The 26,589-nt window shown below is 38.1% G+C and overlaps 4 protein-coding genes across 13 annotated transcripts in view; 2 read left to right on the forward strand and 2 right to left on the reverse strand.

Annotated features, from left to right (window-relative positions):
- Nucleotides 1-26,589, reverse strand: part of LOC111188839 (NLR family CARD domain-containing protein 3-like) — a 453,074-nt gene that overhangs the window by 244,208 nt on the left and 182,277 nt on the right. The gene's annotated exons all lie outside the window — the stretch shown is intronic.
- Nucleotides 1-26,589, forward strand: part of LOC125801497 (zinc finger protein 3-like) — a 221,212-nt gene that overhangs the window by 181,634 nt on the left and 12,989 nt on the right. The window lies entirely within an intron of this gene.
- LOC125801516 (uncharacterized) overlaps nt 1-26,589 on the forward strand; it is a 302,660-nt gene that overhangs the window by 108,569 nt on the left and 167,502 nt on the right. The gene's annotated exons all lie outside the window — the stretch shown is intronic.
- The window catches only part of LOC111189331 (zinc finger protein 239-like), a 239,193-nt gene continuing 236,525 nt past the window's right edge, over nt 23,922-26,589 (reverse strand). The window contains exons 2-3 of one of the 3 annotated variants that reach the window (XM_049478090.1): nt 25,515-25,629; nt 23,922-25,418 (exon numbers count right to left, since the gene is read on the reverse strand). In XM_049478090.1, coding sequence (XP_049334047.1) covers nt 24,385-25,272 — 888 coding nt within the window. In that variant the 5' untranslated portion in view covers nt 25,273-25,418; nt 25,515-25,629 and the 3' untranslated portion in view covers nt 23,922-24,384. The remainder of the gene's footprint in view (nt 25,419-25,514; nt 25,630-26,589) is intronic. The other 2 variants (XM_049478088.1, XM_049478089.1) reach the window with 2 other exon arrangements.

Genomic DNA, 26,589 nt, shown 5'->3' on the forward strand with positions numbered 1-26,589 from the left:
GTGCTATTTATTATCTAATGTTTGTTACAACAAATGTGACTTTTTTTCTCACTTTCAACAGTGTAGGTTGTTAGACTTGACTTTAGAGTCAATCCAGAAGGGGATATCACAGCTGCAGTCAGATGGAGCCAACATCCATGATCCTTACTGGCCTGAATCTGGATTCTGGGGACAGCTATGTATATTTCTGCATGTTCCTAATAGATTAAACAACAGGCGCTATATTCAGAAGATCTTTACAGAAACATCAGAGGTAGGATCTTTTGCAATATTGTTGTGTTCACACATTTTTAACATTTGCATTGAGCTGTTAAAAATATTTTACAAATGATTGTGAGAAATGATAGATGATTTTATAAAAAAAATAGCAGCCGTGTAGCACTGAAAATTTACTTATTATCTGACTAAAATGAATATCCAACATGTTCAACCAAACTTCACCAAACCAAAACTTCTAACTAAAATATTCTTTATTGACTCAATATTGAATCGATTCAGAAAGTCAATCAAATTTTGAAAAATCGTGTTTATACCCAGCCCTAGTGCATTCCCTAAATATTATAGTGCTTATATATCTTGTATGAATCAAGAACAGTTGTAAATGCACTGTCAGACAGTTACTGTGGTATTTTACATAGTTGCTAGGGTGTTATTAGATGGCTGCTGCCAACTGAGGACCTGCTAACTAGGTAACAGGTAGTTGCTTTGGTGTTATGTGGTTCCTGAAAGGGTTGTTAAGGTGTTGCTAGTGACATAATACAGGAGGTTAAATGTTAAATCCTGTATCTAAGAACTAAAGTTACATATAGGGCTTAGCCAGGATGTATTATTATTCAGCCAATAAACAACAATCTGATACTGGCTCAACAAGGATCCAGAAGCACAGCATAACACTATGTTCATGGTCCATGCCTCAACGGCCAAGCACAGAGACCTACAGATAAACCAGTAATGTGACAAGATACTACAATAGAAAATCCTCACTTTTTTACTAGTATCAACCAACCAAAACATACTACTTCAGCACAATATGAGAATACACTCTTTTACTTTAGAATTGTGAGAACACAGCATCTATACATATTGGTATTCATGTCTCTTCAATACATGCTACACATGGGACTGAAATCCACTACCTAACCACTGTAGCGGCCATTCGTCTACTCATCAAGAAATTTTAACAGTGTAATGGTTACTTTATTCAAATTAAAAAACGATTTTTTTGCTGATTTTGTGTTGATCCACGGAGACCTCCAATGTTCAAGAACTCCAGCTCTTTGTCTAGATCCTTGGACCGCCGCAAAAACATCACAAGTTTGGTCTCTTTGTAATGGTAGATGATGCACTTTTATATTAACTGTGGATGAAGCTGTGTACTCTAGATCCAGTAATGACAATTTTAATAATAATAATAATAATAAAAAAATAATACATTTAAAATATATACTTTCATCTGTAATAACATGTAGTAATACAAATGTAGTAATAATAATACATATCAGTTTGTCTAAAGCTTTTACTGAACAATAACAGTATGAATGATCAGGATACTTTTTAGTCCAATGTATATATTAATGTTTACATTTAGAAACTCTTATTTGTAAACAACACACTATTATTATCAGTGGCACAGTGCAATCAGTTTAAAACATATATATTTTGCCTAAACTAATGTTGATTTTGTTTTGTTCAGTCCCTGGGGCTACCAGTGATACTAGAAGAGGTATGTTGGTTTACACATATTACAAACAGCATATTAGTAAAACTTAAACATTGTTTTGGCCATTTTACACAGTTCTGTAAGTTTGACATGTTGTTTAGAGGTTATAATATATATTAGTTTACTTTTTTCTCTGTTTAGAATGTGCATTGTAGCCCTCAATCACCACAATCTGAAGAGGAGCTATTTTGTTTGTGCAGACAGCCAAACAACTCATCTGAGCCATATGCACAATGCAGTAAATGCAAGGACTGGTTTCACCCCTGGTGTGTTGGTTTCAAAAGTATAGTGGACCTCGAATGCATTTCCCCATGGTTCTGTCCCAAATGTACCACCAAGAAAGAAGAGAGAAAACCATTGCCAAGGAAACAACTGGCTTTCGATATAACAGTTTCAGATACTGAGTTGGATGAAGAAGAAAAAAAAGAAAGAGATGAAATGTTGCATGTATCTTCAGAATCTCCAGAGTGCCCATCTGAATTTACAGTAACCATATCAAAAGAAGAATGGAGCAAAATAAAGCCAAACATGAAAAGAGGGTACAGTGTCCTTGGAGATGGATGGACAGATATTATATCCTCTAAAATTAGCCAGGTCAGTAACTGTGTGCTGTCTTTTACATATAATCGAGTCAAGTCGATGATGTCCAGAAAAACGTCTTCCCCTTTTTGGCATGGAAAAGCCAAATGTAAATTTCCCTGTTGTGCTTTGTATAAGATGTCTATTTGTGAAGCACCAGCAGGAAACGAAGATGTTGAGGTTACTGTGCAAGTGTCTGGCCAGATAGACCATTCACAAGGTACCACATTCAGCAGACATGTGAGAAAGCCTCTGAGACAAAAACTTAAACAGGAGTTGGGAGAATTTTCACCCATGCATTTACACACCAAGAAACTGGCAGCAGCATCAGAGGAAAAGCTTGCTAGTGGCAACCTTACTGATGTGCCTTCACTGACAGTGATTCAAAAAATATCCAGTGAGAAAAACCTGGACAACAGACTGGACTGTAATCCCTACCTGGAATGTCTGAGAATTCAACAAAATCAAGATGAGAAGGAACCACCCACACCCCTCAAACATCATTACATACAGTGTGCATCAATGTCACCATTCATCACACATATGTATTTGATTTCTCAACTTCAGCTTGTCAAGAACCTTCAAAAAAAACAAGAAGCTCTTCCTTTACCTTGATGCCACTGGTACAGTAGTTTCAAAGCCAAAATACTGCAACAGCAATATTCTGTATTATGCTTTGTGTACCCCAACGACATCGACTACCAGAACTACAGTTGCAGTAGCAGAAATGCTGTCATCAGACCAAAGTACGCCAACAATACACCACTGGCTATCTTGCTTTGTCAGAGATTTTTATTACATCTTTAAGTCTCACCTGCAACCCCAAAAAATTGAGACAGATTACAGCTGGGCAATTATCCATGCATCAATTCAAGCTTTCTGTCAGTGCAGCATTCTAGACTATCTCAAAAGATGCAAAAGTGTCTGTGAAGGTCAGGACTGCAGTTTCACAATTCTTCACATATGTTCTGCACACATAATAAAACTCATGTGCACTAAAGTAGCAAAAGTGAAGTGCTCAAAGTCAACCAAAAACTTGTTCCTGTACTCATTTGCTCTGCTACAGAACTCAACAACATTAGAAGAGGTACATACATTGATGACATACATTTGTGATGTTTTCTGCACAAAAGAGGAAAGCTTCTGTCAGGAGAGCCTTAAAGACCTTCAGAACATGATCAAGTCACAAGCTGTCCCTGTCAATGTGGAGTCTGCACTGAAGACAACCAAAAAGTTGGAAGACGGAAACACCTTGGCAAACCCATCCTCCAAAACAATTGCTCAACAGTCTCCATTTTCAAAGATGTTCGAGTATGTTTTCTTTGAAACAAAGGAAAGTAAAGAGCAATGTGTTTCAGGTGCTCCATCAAATCCTCATTGGTGTCCAGCTGTAGTGGACATTCTGAAACCCTACATGGCAATCCTGCCACTCTGGACAGGTGTCATGCTCAAGCATTTAGGCCAGACAAGAGACACCAATACTCAAGCTGAAAACTGGTTCCGTACCACAAAAAGAATTGTCCTTCATAATCGACTTCACAGACGACCTGGTGACTTCCTGCAAGTTATGCACGAGTTTGTTTCTGGCCGAATGCGTGGTGTTATCCTGACCAAAATTCGGGGTATGAAAAAGGAACCAAATGAGAGTCTTCTAAGTGCACCAGGAAGTGTAGAAGAAAAATGGCGCAAGAGAAAGACAAAAAAAAAAATCTAAATACTACAATCCACCAAAGGCCTGCTCATCCAGCCCAACTACCAGCTACAGCTCCCCTCCATGGTCAGGACATGGCAACCTTGAATGTCAGGCAATAAAAATGGTCAATACATGTACAATAGACAACCTTCTGTACATACTTCACTTGATCATGAAAAAAAGAGTGTCCATTCTAAATGAGATTGAACTGGCACAATCAAAGGATCACTGGCTCAAGACTTTACTAGAGGTCCATCGACTATTTTCGGCTAAAGAAAATTTCCAGGGGAAATTGGCATGGCTGAAAAACTTTCCACGTTTGAAAGGAAAATCTGTATGGGACACTTTTGGCACTGAGAATGACTTAATTGTCAGTCGTCTCGATTATGTGCAGAAGACTGAGTGGATTTTAAAATGTGATGCAAACGACTGTCCACTCCTTTCTCTCACAAAAACTGACAGGACTGTAGATGTGTGGTGAGTACATTTGGCTTTTTTTTGTTAAAGATACTTTTTTGTTACACAAATATAGTGACACTTTATATTGACAATAATGAAATTATCAACAGGTGTGAAGAAGACCTTTCAGAACTGCAGCACAGACTAGATGATTGGTCGTGTCCCAGGTCAATGTCATGTCAGAGAAAGAGGTAACGCCTTTTAGTAGCTGTTTATGCACAGACAAATAACAAGAAACTAAGAAATTATTATGTATGAAAACTACATATGTAGAATTATCTAACGTGTATACATTACAATTGAAATTGTAAGTTTATATAAACCCTAGCACTAATACAATTTGTTAGCAGCAAAGCTAAGATCTGCAAGGGGACCAGAACATCCTCACCGCGACAATTTGTGAATGGTACACCAGCATTCATCATGGTAGCCATTGACTCAACAGTGCAGAGCACAAATGAGCCAAAAATGCAGCCAACAGCTTTGCCATTAACCCTGCAGATTCTTGGACAAAGGTAATTATGTTCGGGCAACCTATAAGAATATTTATGGTCAATTCCACTGAATTAGTGCCATTTGCTTGTTGAAACTCTTGAAAAAAAAAAACATATTGAACTACTGAAAATATGTATTAGTCAATCTCTCACAGCTTTACTTAATATTTTACAAGGTTTTAAACCCGTGGATGGTTAAATTTTTTAAATTCCTGTCACAAAATCTTGTGTAATTTAAAAAGCATGTTTAAATGCAATTCCGCTAATTCCTTACATTTTTTTTGCAAAATAAATCACTATATATGCATGCACTTTGTATATTTCTAAACGATGCAAAGTCATTTTTATTATATCAAGAAGGCCCATGCCTGAAATTGATCATTGACATTTACTATCATGCGATTTATTAAAGTGTTACTGGCACTTATTCCTGTTACTGGTACTCCTACTTTTTATGTTTTGAGTATTAAAAAAAAAAACAATAATATGTAAGAATTAATTAAGGTAACAGGACAGAGCATTGATATATATATATATATATAATGAAAATAATATTTTTACAGAATATACAGGATTTACATTTACAGAAATGGCACCTATTTGGCGGAATATGCCTTATACCGATGAATATGCCTTGTACTATTTAAAGCATTCCCCAAATGGAAATCTTGTCTATGAAACGAAGCAACACAGCGTAAGAAAATTACATTTGATTTATTTTATTATTTAATTAAAACAGCTATGAAACTGCAGCAGTTATCTACCATTTGATGGACGCAAATCATTTTGTGTGCTTTCATCGGCTCAGCACTGAATCTGACTGGCACTTCTATGATGGCATTGAGGAAATGAAGAACCCCAGCTGTGGAGACAGACTTGCTACACCTGAAGTCTTTAAGACAGTCTTCTCTCAACACAGCTCTGTAGGGCATATTGTGCTAATGAAGGTATTTGTTTATTAAAAATAAATTAAAAGGCACTGATGTATAATAAGACTGACATTCGTTCGTTTTGCCAATATGGTGTAATTAAATGTTAATGAATGTAACATGAGCTCTATCTAATTTTACATACGATAAACTGCAGTTTGGGAATGATAAGGTCATTTTGCCAAGTATTATTGTAATGGCGTTGTTTTTCTCTTGGGTACAGGACATTACAGAGGATACAAACGAAAACACAGATACAATGGTAAGAAATAAGAAAATAAAAACATATTTTTTTAGAATATCTTCATAGCATTATTAAGTTTAATATTTGCAATTTGGTTGATAAATATTAAAGGTAAAGATATGTTTAAAAATTGTATTAAAATAAAAAAAACATTTAATCATTATTAATAAATTAATAATAAATTATAATGTCAGCCATGATCTGAATAGAAATGGTGAATATGTATCAAATAATAGTATATGATTATTATTTTTACATTTTCCTATAGACTGGACCTGGAGAGAAGTCTGAACTGGAACACCTTGGAAACATGGTAACACTAAAATCTTTAAAATTTTTGTATAGAGACATTTAATTTGGCAATTGTAATAGCAGAGCTTTTCTTATACTAATATTAAAAACTTATTTGGTGTTTTTATTTATTTAAATATAATGATATTATAATGCACACAGAAACAACACAACTGTACAAAGTTTACAAAGTAGTTTAATTGTTTTTTAAATGCAAATGCATAGAATACTTCCATTTTTTTTAACAGGAAAACAAAATCATCCATGACATGCCAAAAGTCCACAAATGGGTGAAAGACCACGCAAAGCTGTTCAATTCTGCTGTTATTGCACCACAGTTTCTTACAATGGAAAAGGAAGAAGCTGAATCTGCACTGGAGCAGTTGAATTCCCTCAGCATTGAGACAGATCCTGACAAAAAAGAGGAAATTATATATCCTTTCACATTTATTTGCAATGATGCACAGGATATGAAAACTCTCCTGTCAGAAATTGTGGACAAGAGAAATCTGCGAGTTTTTTGCATGTCACAGTCAAGTTGAAGCAAGAGTGTGTTTTTTTTCTTATTTACCCTTTGATGCGCAACATATGCACACCCACTCTAATGCACAACATGGGTCAAAAATGACCCATTGTTTTCTATGGAACTTAATGTATGGATTAGTGTTATTTTTCTATGATATATCTTAGCAATAAATTATTTCAATCATTCAGTATCCAATGTACAGGGGTTTGACAATGAAGCTGAAACACCTGGTTGTAGAGCACAATAATTTTTGTGGTGACGGACAGTTCTGGTGGAAACAGGAGAGTTGAGGTGCACATTGAATTCTGCGTGATTTGATTTGATTTGGTTAGCACCCGAACATCCCTTTCAGACAGCTTCCTCTTACAGTATCCACAGTTAATCCTGTTGGATGTGGTTGGTGCTTATTGGTGTTATGCTGACATTACCCAAATTGGGACAAAACCCAATTTAACAATTTGTCCTCTTTAGAACTCTGGTATGTCACACATAATGTTGTTTGCATTGCAATATTTAGAGTAAAACTGTACTCTTACTCTGATAATTGAACCTTCACACTCTGCTCTTACTGGTGCAATGTGCAATTAATGAAGATTGGCCACAGGCTGCTCCAATTTAGTCATGAAACCTCCAACACTAAAATGACAGGTGTTTCAGTTTCATTGTCCAACCCCTGTATTTCTCAATTAACTTGTTTATAATCATAGTGCATCCTTATTTTATATATTTTTTTCCTTTTTTGAACAAAATACCTATTTTTTATCACTACCGCAATAATGCACAACATGGGTCAATAAGGACCCACATTCATTTTCTGTTATGAGTCATGTCTGGCTGAGGTTTTCTTTAGCACTAATTTTAAAAACATTACTTTATGAAGACGCTTTTCTGTTTTAACATCAGTTTTACACACAGAGGTCAGACACAATCCAAATTTTCTATTTCACAGCTCAGCACTGCTCAGCACAGCTCTTGTCTCACAACTCAGTGCTGCTTTTAATTATTTTAACATAACTTTAGAAAATTTCTGATGACATTTAATACTTATTTAGTATTTGCAGCATGTTTCTTATTGTGACACACACACACACACACACACACACACACACACACACACACACACACAGGGTAGTTTGCAGGGTGGTTAAGTGGGTAGACCCAAATGCAGACACCATAGGCAGGGTTTAATTGAAGCACTGTAAATATAATGTTACCAGCAATTATTATTACCTAGCTGTTGAGTACTCTGTATTAGTTAGCTAAATCTACTGCATAACTTTTAGTTATAAGTACTGTACTTAGATAATTACATTGGTGCTTTTATTTAGAAAAGTAGATAACTTAAAAAATCTAAATTGTGATACAGGGTATTCCTTTTTCTTTCAAAGCATTTTATTTATTATTATTATTATTATTATTATTATTATTATTATTATTATTATTATTATTATTATTATTATTATTGTTATAGTCATGGCCGAAAGTGTTGGCAGCCCTGAATTCTTTCCAGCAAATGAAGTGTTTCTCCCAGAACATTATTGAAATTACACGTTTTTTTATATACATGTTTATAAAAAGGCAAATTTGACATAATTTTACACAAAGCTTGGAAAAAATTATTGGCACCCTCAATTTAATATTTGTTTGCATAACCTTTGGAAAAAATATCTGAAATCAATCGCTTCCTATAACCATCAACAAGCTTCTTACACCTCTCAACTGGAATTTGGAACCACTTGTTACGCCCTCGCTATGTTTTCTGGTGTCTTCCCTGTTTCCTAGTGTGTTTCTCTTGTACTTTTCCATTACGTGTGTCTAATTTGTAACTCCGCCCCTTCCCAGGTGTTCTGTGTTTCATGTTTAGTATAAATAGTACTTGTTAATCTATGTTTGCTGTTGGTCTGTGCACCTTCCTCTGTCGTTTTGTCTCGCCACGTTAGCTATTGTTTATTCACGGTTTCGTCACGCTCTGCTTGTTTCTTGTTTATTTCTAGTTCCCTTTATTTCTTGTATATTTCTAGTCACGTTTAGTTCTTGTTTGTTTCTTTGTTTATTTTGTATATATTTACGTATTATTCCTTTGTATATATTCCCTTACCTTGTTTTGTTATTATCTGTTTAGTTTAGCTTAGTTCTTTGTTGGTTTTCCCTGTTTGTTTATGTATATAGATATTTTCGTTATTCCCCTGTTTTGTTTACTTGTTTATTTGTTATTTAATAAAGTCATGTCTTACCCGTTTAAACGTCCGCCTCCCATCTCACCCCGCGTTACAGAAAGACCGACCGCCATGGACGTTTATGCGGGAAACCCTTGGGTTGGATCCGGGCTGGCCATCCGTCATGCCCCCTTTGGGACCTCGGCGCAGGAAAATCCGAGGCCTCGAGGCCGGAGAAGGCCTCGGGCTGGGCGTTCTAAGAGGTCCCAAAAATCGGAGGATTTTCTTGGGGGGGGGCTAACTGTTGGGGCTATCGGCCTCGGTGGACACGAGGCGGGCAGAAACGCAGGCTGTGAGGATCCCTACTTCTGGGATTACGTGGACCTCCTCGCAGCTGCGTCTAGTTCGGAGGATGAGTTAATCCTTCCGGCTCTCAGATGTCCTCCGTGTCTCCGGGAGGAGGCCGCCTACGTCCCGGAGCGATCTTCAGCAGCGCCGGCTTTCAAGACGCCGTCTTCCGTCCACCCGCCTCCCAGGGCGCGCTCCACCTCGGCGGCTCCGCAGCTAGCTTCAGCGGCTAACCAGCTAGCATCTCCAGCGGCTGCAGCTCCAGGCATTTCCACGGCTACGCGGCTAACGCAGTTAGCATCTCCTGATTCCACGGGTCAAGTTTCTCTGGCTGCTACGGCGCTCGCATCTTCTAAGGCTGCAGACCCAGCTTCCACGGCGGCCGCCGAGCAGCGCTTCCAGTCACCCGTAGCGGCAGCAGATCTTCGCTCCGGGGTTCCCATGACAACGGCGCTACACTGTACTGCTACTCCCACCCCGGAACCTGAATACGCTGCGGTGAAATTAGGTCAAGTCTCCGTGCAGTCTTCAGCAGCCCGAGTCGTCACACAGACACCTACAGCCCAAGGGTCCAAGTCTGTTCATGTGAGTGTTCCTATGTCAGCGGTGCCCGCCACCGCCAATGTTCCTGTGCCAGCGGTGCCCGCCACCGCCAATGTTCCTGTGCCAGCGGTGCCCACCGCCAATGTTCCTGTGCCAGCGGTGCCCACCGCCCATGCTACGATGCCAGCGGTGCCCACCGCCAATGTTCCTGTGCCAGCGGTGCCCACCGCCCATGCTACGATGCCAGCGGTGCCCACCGCTCCTGCTACGATGCCAGCGGTGCCCACCGCCTATGTTCCTGTACCAGCGGTGCCCACCGTCCATGCTACGATATCAGCGGTGCCAGACACCGTCCATGTTCCTGTGCCAGCGGTGCCCACCGCCCATGTGCCGATGCCAGCGGTGCCCACCGTCCATGTTCCTGTGCCAGCGGTGTCCACTGCCCATGTGCCGAAGCCAGCAGTGCCCACCGTCCATGACCCTGTGCCAGCGGTGCCTACCGCTCCAGCGCCGACCACGCCGCCAGCCCCAGCTGCTCAAGTCACCGCGCCGTCAGCTCCTGCTGCCCGAGATGCCGCACCGCCAGTGTCTACTGCCCGAGTCGCCGCACCGCCAGCTCCTGCTGCCCGAGTCGCCGTGCCGCCAGCTCCAGCTGCCCAAGATGCCGCACCGCCAGCTCCTGCTGCCCGAGTCGCCGCACCGCCAGCTCCTGCTGCCAGAGACGCCGCACCGCCACCAGCTCCTGCTGCCCGAGTCGCCGCGCCTCCAGCTTCTGCTGCCCAAGCCGTCGCGTCGCCAGCGAGGCCCGTCACCACACCCATGCCAGTCCCGGCGCCCAGGACTAAGTTTTGCCCCAAGCCTCGTGTGCCCAGGTCTGCCCCAAGGCCCCCGGACCCCAGCCCAAGAACTTTGCCCAGGCTGGCTCCACGAACTACCCCTATGACTTTAGCCAGTCCTGGGCATCCCCAGGTCTTTCTGGTCCCCATGTCGCTCCCCGTTATGGTTCCTGTGTCGGTCTATGTTCCTGTTCCTGTCTTGTCTGGTTTCTGTGTACCTGTTCCTGTCACCGTCTTCGTGTCTGTTCCTGTCAATGTTTTGGTTCCCGTTCCCATGTCTAGTCCTGTCCAGTCACCTGTCATGTCTCACGTCCAGTCATCGTCCCCTGTCCAGTTCCCCGTCCAGTCTCGTGTCTCGCCCAATGTCCAGTCTCCAGTCACGTCCCCGGTTCAGTCTCCTTTCTTTGTCCAGTCTCCTGTCCAGTCTTCAGTTCAGTCTCCAGTTCTGCCCCATGTTAAGTCTCAGGTCTCGTCTCTTGTGTTTCTCGGCCTCTCCCCGCCGCCGGCCCCCGGGGTTCGTTTTTACGCGCCTCGGGAGCTGCGCGTTTAGGGAGGGGCTTCTGTTACGCCCTCGCTATGTTTTCTGGTGTCTTCCCCGTTTCCTAGTGTGTTTCTCTTGTACTTTTCCATTACGTGTGTCTAATTTGTAACTCCGCCCCTTCCCAGGTGTTCTGTGTTTCATGTTTAGTATAAATAGTACTTGTTAATCTATGTTTGCTGTCGGTCTGTGCACCTTCCTCTGTCGTTTTGTCTCGCCACGTTAGCTATTGTTTATTCACGGTTTCGTCACGCTCTGCTTGCTTCTTGTTTATTTCTAGTTCCCTTTATTTCTTGTATATTTCTAGTCACGTTTAGTTCTTGTTTGTTTCTTTGTTTATTTTGTATATATTTACGTATTATTCCTTTGTATATATTCCCTTACCTTGTTTTGTTATTATCTGTTTAGTTTAGCTTAGTTCTTTGTTGGTTTTCCCTGTTTGTTTATGTATATAGATATTTTCGTTATTCCCCTGTTTTGTTTACTTGTTTATTTGTTATTTAATAAAGTCATGTCTTACCCGTTTAAACGTCCGCCTCCCATCTCACCCCGCGTTACACCACTCTTCTTTTGCAAACTGCTCCAAGTCTCTCATATTTGAAGGGTGCCTTCTCCCAACAGCAATTTTAAGATATCTCCACAGGTATTTAATGAGATTTAGATCCAGACTCATTGCTGGCCACTTTAGAACTCTCCAGCGCTTTGTTTCCATCCATTTTTGGGTGCTTTTTGAAGTATGTTTGGGGTCATTGTCCTGCTGGAAGACCCATGGCCTATTGAGTCAACTTCTCTCTTTTTTATCTGGTTTCAGGTGTGATTTTTAAATTACCCACACCTGTTACTTATCACAGGTGAGTTTGAATGAGCATCACATGCTTGAAACAAAGTTATTTACCCTCAATTTTGGAAAGGTGCCAATAATTGTGTCTGGCCCAATTTTTTAATTTTGTGTAAAATTATGTCAAATTTGCCTAATAACTAAACTAGAATATGAACAGCTAATAATAATTACTTATAACTTTCTAACAGGTAATGTACTCACTCTCAAGGTAACCTAAACCTATTTAATATTATGTACAGTTATCTTTTACTACAGATATCACATATTTTATAAGGTAATGTTATTGGAAAACAGTACAGAGTTGTGAGACTAGATCTGTGCTGAGCTGTGAAATAGTAAATATGGGTCATGTCTGACCCGTATGTGTAAATCTGATGTATAAATACAAAAGCTTATTCATAAAGTAATAAAGGAAAATAAAAATGAAGATTTGTGCTAAAGAAACACTCAGCCATACTTGAAGTTCCATAGAAAACGAATGTTGTGCATTAGAGGAGTAGTGATACCAAAAAACGTTTTATTCAAAACGTAAAAAAGGAAAAAAAAAATAAGGGTGTACTATGATTTAAAACAAGTTAATTGAGGAATCCTGTGGATATTGAATGACTGAATTAATTTATTGCTAATATATATCATAGAAACACTCAGCCATACATGACTTACCATAGAAAATGAATGCGGGTAATTTTTGACTCATGTTGCACATAAGAAGGGTAGTGATACAAAACAGGTTTTTTTTTCAAAAGGTTAAATATATATATGTGTTTGCAATAAGAATAACATTTTTGACCAAAATTTTATGAATTTTGGACCCATTTAATTAATGTATTTTTAATATTTTAATTTTGTTTAGGACTTAAAAAGATTTGTACACTAAACCGTCAAACATTACAGTTCAGTAATTTTTTATACAAGTTTACATTTATTTTACCCAAGACTAATGACTGTCTGTGTAAGTCACTTCCTTGTTATCCTGCTGGTGTAATGTATATTTTTTGTTATCTTTATCCATCTAACCTTTAATGCTTCAAGAGATGGACCCCTCTCTTAGACCACTAGCAGGCAAAAGTGGTATATTGAATATTCTTTTCATTTTAATACTACTCCTCTTTTTCAACAAGGAAAAAGGGTTACACTGCTCAATACAACAATCCTGTTTCTCTTTTTCAGCCATTGATGCCCACTGGAGTGTCAGATACTTTAAACCTACCCTTTAATGTTTGTCAACAAGCTCCATGCACTCAAGCATCTGTCCCTCAACATCACTATTTACTTCATGAAACATCTAATGACCTTGTGAAAACCCTTGCAGAGGCAATCACATTTCAGAACCCTGTGTTTTTTCAGGAGACCCTCTTAGATATAATGACTGGAAGCTGTCTTTTCAGACATTAATTGAATGTAAGAACCTACCAACGTGGCCACACGCCTCACAAATGTCGCAGACTTATGGAAAGACCAGTTGAAGAGAGGGTGAAGTTTGTGCAGTTAGAGAAGTTGTGCTTCGGCTGCCTTAACAGTGGTCATAACTCCAAAAACTGCACTTCTAGAAGTGTATGTGACAAATGTGAAAGGCTTCACCCAACATGCCTACATCAAGATAGAGAAAAATGCGATCAAGTACAAAGAACAAGGAACAATGTAAAAATCAAGAGCGGTCAAGGGAAAACCAAGAACATACAGATGGAAACATTTATGCAAGATGCAACAGAAAAAATGATGCAAGAGTCAACCAATGTGACTTCAAACTGAGTTGTTCAAGAAATAAACAATTCTTATACTTCATCAATCATTCCAGTATATGTGTCACCTCTAGCAGGACCAGAGAAAGAGATTTTAGTGTATGCTTTGCTTGACACTCAGAGCGACACTACTTTCATCTTGGAGGACATAACAAAATCACTGAATGCAAAAAAGAACCTGTTAGGCTCAAGATTTCCACAATAACATCCAAAATCATGATTGTGACCAGCCACAAGCTGAATGGACTTCAAGTAAGAGGCATCAGGTCTGACATGAAAATCAACCTTCCTACAACCTATACCAGAAGCTACATACCCACAAATAGATCTCACATTCCCTCCTGTGAAATTGCAAAGAACTGGCCCCACTTGGAACACCTTGTAGATAAAATGTCTCCTAAACTTGACTGCGAGGTAGGATTGTTAACTGGCTATAATTGTCCTCTGGCATTACTTCCCAGAGAAGTTCTTAGTGGTGAAGAAAGTCAACCATTTGCACAAAAATCTGTGTTGGGTTGGATCATCATTGGCTGCAACACTTCTGATAATTACTATGAAGACAAAATCAGAGTTAGTCATCGAATCATCATGTGGCAGATCCTACCAGCTGTTGGCCATCTTGCAAAGGTATATCTGAAGTCTACTTTGTGTGTAGAAACAAAGTCAAGGAAATAGTCATGCCAGCATACATAATGAAGGTCTTTGAGTCAGATTTTATAGAAAAGGATACTGAAGAAGTCACAATGTCACAGGATGATCAATGTTTTTTGGCAAAGTTAAGGAAAGGCATCAAACAAAAAGCGGATGGTCACTTTGAAATGCCATTGCCTTCTAAAGAAGAGAGACCGAGTTTGCCAAATAACAGAGCTTGTGCAGAACATCGATTCAAATGTCTGGAGAAACGGCTAAAAAAGGATGAAAAGTACTGTGAGGATTACATGGCCTTCATGAAATAGAAGATTTCAGAATACATCTCTTAATGAGCATCTACTGACTGGCTCTGACCTCACAAATACTCTGGTAGAAGTCTTGTGTCGTATTCGGAAAGGACAAGTAGCCATCATGTATGATGTGGAGCGTATGTTCCATCAATTCCATGTTGCTCCAAAGGATCAAGACTATCTTGGGTTCCTGTGGTGGGAAAACAATAACATGGAAACATCACCATCAGTGTTTCGCATAAAGGTTCACCTGTTCTGATCTCTCTCCTGGATCTGCAAACTTCGGGCATAAACATCTTGCTGCACAAGGCGAAGAAAGTTTGCTGAATCTACGGTGACGTTTATAAAATGTAATTTTGATGATGGTTTGGCAAATGCAGTATTCTACGCTATGAGCTGCATCATATGCTAGCGTGTTGGGGTATGGAGAAAGTTCATACCACAAGTCTTTGAAACAAAAGAAAGATGTGAATGTGAACCAGTCTACAAGGTTCTATAAGTTAAATCCGTTTACTGATGACAATGATTATAAGGGTCATAGGAAGACTGAACCAATCAGCACTTCGTCCTCATGTCAAACATCCCGCCATTCTTCCAAAAGGGCATAATGTGTCACACCTACTCATAAAGCTTTTCCTCGAAAAGGTGCATCATCAAAGACGAGCCGTGACCATAAACGAAATCTGCTCCAATGGATTTTGGATTCTGGGTTGTAGTAGTGAGGTGTCCGAGACGCTGTCCGAGGAGGTAATCTGCTCTGGCCCCATCCCAATGAGGCGTGGTGATGAAGCTTACAGCAGGCTTTCTTCGCTGAACCGCTGGATGTCCAAGTGGTGTGCAGAAAATAATGTGAGCTTTATAGATAACTGGCTACAGTTTGAAGGCAAGCCTTGTCTTTTAGGTAGGGATGGTGTCCACCCCAGGCGGGAGGGTGCTGCCTTACTTTCATGCAGCATAGCAAATAATCTTTTAGCTAGTTGGCAGAGTAGTATTAGAAGCTGCTGACAATCCAGAGCCGGGACCAGGCCGCAAACAGAGAGGCTTAACCAACAGTCTGTGAGCTGCAAAGAGACGTTACCAAGATACCAGTGTATTCAGACTGTGTCTGTCCCCCGAGTCAGACAAAAACATTGAAAAACTCAGTTAATCTAAATAACTTAACCTATATTAAAAAATCTTATCCAGACTGTAGCACTAACACTTCAAACCTAAAGATTGGTTTACTTAATATCAGATCTCTAAATTCAAAAGCAGTTGTAGTGAATGAAATGATCACTGATCAGAACTTCGATGTTCTGTGCCTGACAGAAACCTGGATTGATGAATATGAATATGAATATGAAGAATTAAATGAAGCCACCCCTGCAGGCTATAATTATATACACAATCCGAGATTGTCCGGTAGAGGAGGTAAAAGAGGTAGATGAACTGAATATTCGTTCTCAAACCTCTGCAATTTCAGATCATTACCTTATTTCACTTAAATTACATATTAGTCATAATATACATACATCCACGAGCTACATTGATTTCTAAAATTTTTGAAAAAGCTGTGGCCCAACAACTTTGCTCTTACCTGTAAAGTAACCTGACCTTATCATGGTTTAAATCATACTTAACCGATCGTTATCAGTTTGTGAGGATAAATGATATGTCTTCCAGTTACATTCTGATCTACCAGAGTCAATAGTTTGCCACACTCTGATAATATTTTATATTCTCTGTTTTATATAAATTCAGTTAAAACTAATTCCATCTCTCTGCTTTCTTCCGAGTTACTGACTGCCCACCTGTCTGACCCGATACCGATGGATGTTGGACCCTCAGGCTCTCATGTCCCCTGTTCCCCAGACAGATTGAAGTTTCTGAAGTCATCTCTTCTCCATCACCCACTACAGATCAGCTGCTCATTATCCATCTTACTCTCCACTACAGATTACATCCAAGATTCCATGAACTCTAACTGCTTCCATTAGTGGCGCTGCTATACTCCTGAATATATAAAACCTGTATGGATGTATACAATACGTTTTTTTTTATTAGTTTAAAAGCTGTTTGGCCAGTGGTAGGATGGTCCCCCCTTATATGTGAGTCTTGTTCCTCCTGAGGTTTCTTCCTCCTCCTGCAGCTCTGAGGAAGTTTTTCCTTGCCTCCGTGCTCACTGGGGGTTCTGTATTGTGTATTTTCTATGTTTAATGTTTTGCCTAATTCTTTGTCCTGTAATCATGTTTCTGTAAAGCTGCTTTGTGCCAACACCAGCTGGAAAAAGCGCTATACAAATAAATTTGATTTGATTTTATATGAAACTGATGTACTCTATGTTATGCACTCTTTTACTTTTAGTTCTACGGTATTGACGTTGGTGTTGTACTCTTTCTGCATTAAACATCTTTGAGAAAGGAACCTCAGCCTTTGCGTTGTGACTAAGGCCGGCATAATATATCTGTGTGTAAAAAATATTATTTTAAATAAATTACCTTTGCAGAGTACTTTGTGCTGTGTAGATTGTTTCACAGTTATGTGTCTGAATGTAATATTTCAGTGATAAACTAATAATGCAGTTTATACTCCATTTTGAAGTTATCAAAACTTTATACGTCATACATTGATTCAATAAAGTGTAATTAAAACGGATTTTTTATATTCAGATGGTCATACAATACTAGCAGTTTTGTAATAGGCATGAATTTAAATAAGGCACACACTTGCATGACATATCGTTATAAAGAGGTGGGAAATAAGCATACATTTCAACAGACTGATAATGTGGAGTAAGAGCAGCTAGAAATATGTAGAACGGGAAATGTGTTTTACTTCAAAGTTGTATTAAATGCCTAGTTCCGAGAGTCATAATAAAAAATGGTACAGTAACATACATTGTTCTTTAGGCAATTCACAGTATACTAGTTCTATTTTCATAATTTGGTGTCGAATTCAACAAACTATTTGTTAATCTGGAGTTGAAATATGCAGAACAGGTAATTTATTCTCCTTTTATCTTCTCAAATGCCAAGTTCACAGGGTCATAATAAAAAAACTATACAGTAATATTTTTAGCTCTTTGGGCTCATCACAGTTTAATAGGTATGTTTTCATGATTTTGTGTCAAATTTAACAGACTATTTGAGAATCTGGATTTAGGGCGTCTGGAAATATGCAGAACAGGCAATTTATTCTTCTTTAATCTTCTCAAATGCCAAGTTCACAGGGTCATAATAAAAAAAACTGTACAGTAATATTTTTAGCTCTTTGGGCTCATCACAGTGTAATAGGTATGTTTTCATGATTTTGTGTCAAATTTAACAGACTATTTGACAATCTGGAATTAGGGTAACTGGAAATATGCAGAACAGGCAATTTATTCTCCTGACATCTTCTCAAATGCCAAGTTCAGAGGCTCATTATAAAAAAACTGTACAGTATTTTTTTTTTTTTGTTATAAAGGCTGTTCACAGTTTAATAGGTATAGTTTCATAATTTAGTGTCAAATTTAACAGACTATTTGAGAATCTGGATTTAGGGCATCTGGAAATATGCAGAACAGGCAATTTATTCTCCTTTAATCTCCTCAAATGCCAAGTTCAGAGGGTCATAATAAAAAAAAAACTGTACAGTAATATTTCTAGTTATTTAGGCACCTCACAGTCTAATAGGTATATTTTCATAATGTGGTGTCTGATTCAACAGACTATTTGAGAATCTGGATTTAGGGCATCTGGAAACATGCAGAACAGGCAATTTATTCTTCTTTAATCTTCTCAAATGCCAAGTTCACAGGGTCATAATAAAAAAACTGTACAGTAATATTTTTAGCTCTTTAGGTTATTCACAGTCTAATAGGTATATTTTCATAATGTGGTGTCTGATTCAACAGACTATTTGAGAATCTGGATTTAGGGCATCTGGAAATATGCAGAACAGGCAATTTATTCTTCTTTAATCTTCTCAAATGCCGTGTTCTCAGGGTCATAATAAAAAAACTGTACAGTAATATTTTTAGCTCTTTAGGCTAATCACAGTCTAATAGGTATATTTTCATAATGTGGTGTCTGATTCAACAGACTATTTGAGAATCTGGATTTAGGGCATCTGTAAACATGCAGAACAGGCAATTTATTCTTATTTAATCTTCTCAAATGCCGTGTTCACAGGGTCATAATAAAAAAACTGTACAGTAATATTTTTAGCTCTTTGGGCTCATCACAGTGTAATAGGTATGTTTTCATGATTTTGTGTCAAATTTAACAGACTATTTGGCAATCTGGAATTAGGGTAACTGGAAATATGCAGAACAGGCAATTTATTCTCCTTTAATCTCCTCAAATGCCAAGTTCAGAGGGTCATAATAAAAAAAAAAACTGTACAGTAATATTTCTAGTTATTTAGGCACCTCACAGTCTAATAGGTATATTTTCATAATGTGGTGTCTGATTCAACAGACTATTTGAGAATCTGGATTTAGGGCATCTGGAAACATGCAGAACAGGCAATTTATTCTTCTTTAATCTTCTCAAATGCCAAGTTCACAGGGTCATAATAAAAAAACTGTACAGTAATATTTTTAGCTCTTTAGGTTATTCACAGTCTAATAGGTATATTTTCATAATGTGGTGTCTGATTCAACAGACTATTTGAGAATCTGGATTTAGGGCATCTGGAAATATGCAGAACAGGCAATTTATTCTTCTTTAATCTTCTCAAATGCCAAGTTCAGAGGGTCATAATAAAAAAAAACTGTACAGTAATATGTTTTGTTATTTAGGCTATTCACAGTTTAATAGGTATATTTTCATAATGTGGTGTTGATTTCAACAGACTATTTGACAATCTGGAATTAGGGTAACTGGAAATATGCAGAACAGGCAATTTATTCTACTGACATATTCTGAAATGCCAAGTTCAGAGGGTCATAATAATAAACTGTACAGTAATCTTTGTAGTTATTAAAGATTTTCACAGTTTAATATGTAAATTTTCATAATTTGTGTCAAATTTAACAGACTATTTGAATATGTGGATTTAGGGCATCTAGAAATATGCAGAACAGGCAATTTATTCTCCTTTAATCTTCTCAAATGCCAAGTTCAGAGGCTCATAATAAAAAAAAAACTGTACATTAAATGTTAAGTTCTTTAGGCTATTCACAGTATACTAGTTATATTTTCATAATGTGGTGTCAAATTCAACAGGCTATTTGATAATCTGGAGTTCGGGCAACTGGAAATACCCAGAACAGGCAATGTATTCTCAGTGTAATATGCCCTAAATGCCAAACTCGTTTTGCTCGGCTCAACCCTGCTCTCTACTGGCGAATAATTGGTACTTTGACTTTTTAAGGTGGACCGGAAAATCCGAATAAGACACTGGCGAATAAGACGCCAACTTCAGCCTCGTCTGTTGTGTTAATTCTCCAGCCTGATGCTTCATTTACACTATCTAGCACTGAGTCTTGTGAAGCAGTTTTGTGGTAAATCCACCCTGTTCACTCTGTAACACAAGCACCCGTCCACCTGACCCTCTATTTCTGTATACATATATTACTGTGAAAATTCTGATTCAACATGCCATCATATTAATAAGGCACTCTGTGTATTGAACATTGGAGTAAAATAAATGATATTGGGCAGATACAGTCTGCTTCTGATAGATACAATAAACGAACCAATGATAAATATTTTCAACAGGACAATTTTAAAATCGTATTGTAATTGTTAAGAAGAGCTAGCTGGTATTAAACCATGTAGAAGCCACTGTGGTGCATCTGATTAAAATGCTGGAGATGATGTTCTCTGAAAACAGTATTTACTGCAGCAGAGGAGTTGTGGTACATACAGAATAGATGAATGCAATCCGACTGTGTGAGTGTGTGATTCTGAAACAACAGATATAAAAGGGATACTTGAACTACTTGAAACACATTACTGACTACAATTTACAACACTAACACCTAAACAAAGATACACACTTCTATGAGGTGTTATCTGGTAATAATAATAGGCAGATCAGAAACAGCTAGAAGCTATACAGAGCTATACAAAGAGCTGATCAGTTAGCATAGCATGTAACTCCTTGAAAGTACACCTACAACTTGGAAAGTAATAGTTATCTACACTTTATGAATAAACAGCAGTGTAGGTACTTACAGGTATCTGAATGCACACAAGAATCAAATGTCCTCGGTAATCCCACAAAACTTTACTAAGCTGCACACCGTCCACTATCTCCACTGTTCCTCTACAGAAGTCCTCTCTATCTGTGGTATGCAAGCCCCCAACTGAGGCCCCTCAGTCTCAGCATCGCTCTGATTGGCTAAACAAGCGGAAGCATGAGGGTTGCAGGCACTGTGGGTGGGACTCAGTGGAGGAGCTATTTAGCTCCTGAAGTCTTTGGGCCAACTCTTGGCTCTTTGTAACAGTAATTGTAAAATATAAATAAATATAAATAATCTCAGGTGTGTTTGTGCTTCTAATAATGATATAAAACATTATGTTCTAAAGAACAGATTCTTCTATTAAATCTCTGCAGGCCCTATTTACCATAATAAGAACAGAAACATTCACCAAGACTCACTGATTTGTACACTGTAGAGAAAAGAATATATGAATTATAAGAAACAGTGAAGGTGTGAGTAATGTTTTAAAAAAACAACTAAATTTAAGTTTAAGAACTGTGTAAATAAACGTTAAATCTGTTAGCTAGTAAACGCTAACAATTAAATAAACTGAGGTAAAATTTGAGGATAATTTACTCTTACTGAGGCAAATTAGCTTAAAACAGATAGTAATTTGTAGAATTGTTAGAATGGTGGCAATTAGTTCCTCCAAACCGTTTAAAAACCTTTCTAGGTCACAGAAAACAGAAAATAAATGCTTTTCTCCTCAGAAACTTTGGGTACATTCAGTAGCTAGCTTAGCCAACACTAGGAAGCTAGCTAATTCAGCTTTTTCCTAACTTACCAAAAATCAGCCTTTAATTATACTAATTAAATCTGAATTAGTTTAATCTCATACATTTACCCATAAATTATTCGTGCTTTTCTCAGTTTATTAAACAGTATAAGAGAAAGAGAGCTAATTCACTGCTAACTCTGTTAGCTGCTAACAGGCTAATGTTGACAGGAATCTGACAGGAGAGAATCTACTGCTGAATCAAAGCCTCATAAAGAGCAGGGGCCTCATTTATAAAGAGTGCGTACGCATAAAAAGAGGGCAGAAATGTGCGTGAGCAACATCTCACGCAAGAATTGTGATTTATAAAGAAATACTTGGTGTGAAAACGAGCGTACATTTAAGCAAGGTTTAAGGCATGCGTATGCCTTCAAAAGTGTGCGGAGAGAGCGGGAATTAGTGGCATCATGTGGTAAAGTAGGGAATTGTTAGTAAATGCGCAAGCTTTTCTTCCTTCCGCATATTAGTTACCACATAAATCAAAATTAACAAAGGAAGATTAAGCATTACTTTACTTTATTTTTTACTTTATTACATATTTTTTCTGCATGTATAGTTAAAATTATTTCTGTATCTTATTCTGTATTATATGTATATGTAGTGTTAATTTTCCACTAACTTGTATATTTCACTTTGTAGTTTATATCAGTTTTATTTGTATTATCTGTTTTATCTCACAGTTGTAAAATCTAAAGGCGCTATATATATATATATATATATATATATATATATATATGTATATATATTAGCCGGGGCTACATGAGGAATATGCGAGAGTGGCGTATCCCATACTGAGATACCGAATGAATGCTTGAAAGAGAATACAAATTACATTTAAGAAAAAAAATATGCAAGAAATAAAAAATAAATAAATACCGGCCGTAAAACACTGTTAAACTGCTTTGTTTGTACATTTAGCTAGGCTAGCTACCAATAATAAAAGTCAGTAAAACGGCAAATGCTACATTTATACATTTAGCTAGGCTAGCTACCAATAATAATGTTCAGTAAATCAGCAAACTGCATATTTGAACATTTAGCTAGCTAGCAAACAATAATAATAGTCATTAAAACAGCAAATGCTACATTTGTACATTTATCTAGGCTAGCTAACAATAACAATAGACAGTAAAACAGGAAATGCTTTGTTTATACATTTGGTCAGTAAAATAGCAAATGCTGTATCGTGGCACGAGATCTCACGAGATTAAGACGTGACGATATTTCTCGTCAAGCTTAAACCTCTCACAGTTTAGTGTGGACTTTTTAAGATACAACACTGGCAACTGGCAACACAGTAGCAGCGAGTTTGGTGGTTGAGCAGTGAGCAGAAGAGGAAAATTCGGGGAATTTGCATAGAACAGAGGTCACGGGCGGACCGTGGTCCGGGTCCGGACCCAAACCTATTGAGAAGGATTTAATTGTATACACGCTTTGCGGCGCAGTAAATCACAGACCAATCACGTGTGAGGTAATATCACCAACCACTCTCTTCAGTCAATCAGATCTGTGCAGACGTGGAAAAAATAAATAAATAAACACACCGCTCCTCACGCGGGATCGAACCCGTGTTGTCAGGGTCGCGGTCCCGCTGCTCCGGCTGTTGAATTGGGACATGGCCGTGAAAAAAACGCCTTTATAAGGAGATAGTGAGCCTGGGCGAGAATGGGCGGAAAAACGAGAACGGACGAAAACTAAAGTCACGCCGAGTGCGACAGAGAGACAGGCGAGGAATTTTGTATAACTGGATCATTCTGAATTCTAATTAAATACTCCTGGCATAGAAGATGCTTCTGCTACTTTTAACAGAGTGACAGACGGTAACAGAGTGACCAACAAGACTGTACTGTGCTTAAAACATGTTCTGTCTCTGTTTGCACTTCAAGCATAGTCTTAATATGACTGGTTATGCATAGTTACATTACAAGAGATTTAGGAGAAAAAAAACACAAACCATAGTCTTAATATAACTGGATATGACAATCTCAGGCCTATAGGTTTCATGTCAAACATGTGTTGAGAAAACACAATGAGACTGGAGATCTGCAATATAAAAGCCGTTTATTAAAACACACATGGGTAAATATAGAGGTGAAGTAATAAAGATAATAGTTTGTACTGGATAAAAACAATTAAGAAACTACATTATTTGGATATTCTTAGTAACTTTGGAGATAAAAAAAAACATAAGCAACATTTAATATTCAATAAGGAAAAGATAAGAGAGTATAAAACTTGAGTAATACAACACAACCAAATATCCCTCTATATCCCTCTATAGTAACAGATTTTTAATTGGACTGAACCATAGACAAACAAGAACACCAGCAGAGGGAGTGAATGAGCCTGTAACATTACTGCGCAACAGTAACTAACCTAAAAACTGAGCTCTGTCTCACAAAGAATGTCCTGGAATATTCAAACTTACAAGACATACAAACATAACATGGAATTCTATACACATCATCCCTGGATAAGAATAGTTTTGCTGAACCTGTAAAATCCATTGTTAAATACAGTTCATATTTGTTTCTGGTGGAATTTATGATTTGCGCTTTTAATTGCCATGGGACAAATTTGGGACATTTTTCTCTCCTGTGTGAATGCGCTGGTGTTTTTTGAGATGACTCTGTGTAGTAAAACTCTTCTCACAGTCTGAGCAGTAATACGGTTTCTCTCCTGTGTGAATGCGCTGGTGTATTTTGAGAGTACTCTGTTGATTAAAACTCCTCCCACAGTCTGAGCAGTGAAACGGTTTCTCTCCTGTGTGAATGCGCTGGTGACTTTTGAGATTACTCTGTTCAGTAAAACGCTTCCCACAGTCGAAACAGTAATACGGTTTCTCTCCTGTGTGAATGCGCTGGTGTTTTTTGAGATCACTCTGTGTAGTAAAACTCTTCCCACAGTCTGAGCAGTGATGCAGTTTCTCTCCTGTGTGAATGCGCTGGTGTATTTTGAGATTACTCTGTTTAGTAAAACTCTTCCCACAATCTGAGCAGTGATGCAGTTTCTCTCCTGTGTGAATGCGCTGGTGACTTTTGAGATGACTCTGTTGATTAAAACTCCTCCCACAGTCTGAGCAGTGAAACGGTTTCTCTCCTGTGTGAATGCGCTGGTGACTTTTGAGATTACTCTGTTGATTAAAACTCTTCCCACAGTCGAAACAGTAATACGGTTTCTCTCCTGTGTGAATGCGCTGGTGTTTTTTGAGATCACTCTGTGTAGTAAAACTCTTCCCACAGTCTGAGCAGTGATACGGTTTCTCTCCTGTGTGAATGCGTTGATGTATTTTGAGTTTACTCTGTTCAGTAAAACTCTTCCCACAGTCTGAGCAGTGATACGGTTTCTCTCCTGTGTGAATGTGCTGGTGTTTTTTGAGATTACTCTGTTGAGTAAAACTCTTGACAGAGTGCTGATGTTTCTCCATGTCGGGACTTGGCTTCATTTGTCTTTTAAATGTAGCAAACAATTTCTGCGTGTTCTGGAGATTCTTCAGGAAGGCTTCTGCTTTACCTCTTTCAGCAGTTTAACTTTGCTCTTAGTTAAATATCCTGGTTGTTGGTGATGAATTTCAGGAAAATATTTTAATTTCTGGAAAACACAAAGAAAAATGCCATTGAATATTAAAATAAAAGCAGGTCAATTAACTAAAGAGATTCTAAGTCATTCTAAGTGAGTGATGTTTACCCTTTAATCTGAAGCTTTGAGGCGTGTGCCGAAAAAACGACACACATTGGTTCAAATCACATTGCCGATGCTTGATTTGTTCTTCATCACGACAGATGATGTCCAAAGCTTTTTCCTTTAAACCAATTTATAAAAGTTTCCACACATTAACCAAATACATTAATCCAAATCAATGCTTCACAAACCTGATTGTTTTTTTTTTTTTACAACTCCTGATAACAGTTCATTATTTTCCACCACACTGGCTTCAGGCTAACAGTGATATGCGCTCCTGAGTTCAAGATGTGTTTTTTGGAAATGTTGATCCGATAACCCGACCGGGGCAGAAATAATTAATTATTAGGCAAAATATGCAATACCCGCTGAAAATGCACAGAAGAGTGACTAGAACTGATATAAGACCTCATTTTGCCAGTAACTTTTCTCAAAAATCCTTATATTTGCTTAAAACAGCACTTTTTCACGGAGCTGCATTCAAGTTCCTCTGGAGCTACGGGGGGTGCGGAGGGATAATTAATAAAAAAAACATGCAGTTGTCTTGTTGGTGCAGGGAATTGTAGTTCAAAATAAAATCACAGCAAAATAATGACCTTTTTACTGTTACAACACATCAACCAACCTCCAACAGGAGTGTAAAACATAACAAGAGTCTCTTTTGTTTACTAAAGGTTAACACAATTATAACAATTTGTAAGAATTCATATTATTTGATGTAGTTCTTTTTCAATTATTTTTGTAGTCTTTTTAACCTCTTACATAAATGTTTGTGTATTTTTGTCAAGTTGCTCAAAGTGTGATTCTTCTTCTTATTATTATTATCAAATTCATGTTTTTGTAATTATTATTATTATCATCATTATTAAAGTATCAGCAAAAGAGCAGCTGGATACTGTATTCCACAGTAATGGTTTAACTGGGATTTCTTAAAAACAGCGGGGCTAAAGATGTTGTAATTTGCTAATATTTGTGTTTGTTATTACAGTGAAATAGCAAGTTTTCTGTTAAATCAGTAAGCTAATAAATGTTACTTGTGAAATTCCTCTTCTTGCCTGAACTTTTCCTCACTATAATCACT

Source organism: Astyanax mexicanus, chromosome 4, assembly GCF_023375975.1.
Source record: "Astyanax mexicanus isolate ESR-SI-001 chromosome 4, AstMex3_surface, whole genome shotgun sequence".
Taxonomy (NCBI): Eukaryota; Metazoa; Chordata; class Actinopteri; order Characiformes; family Acestrorhamphidae; genus Astyanax; species Astyanax mexicanus.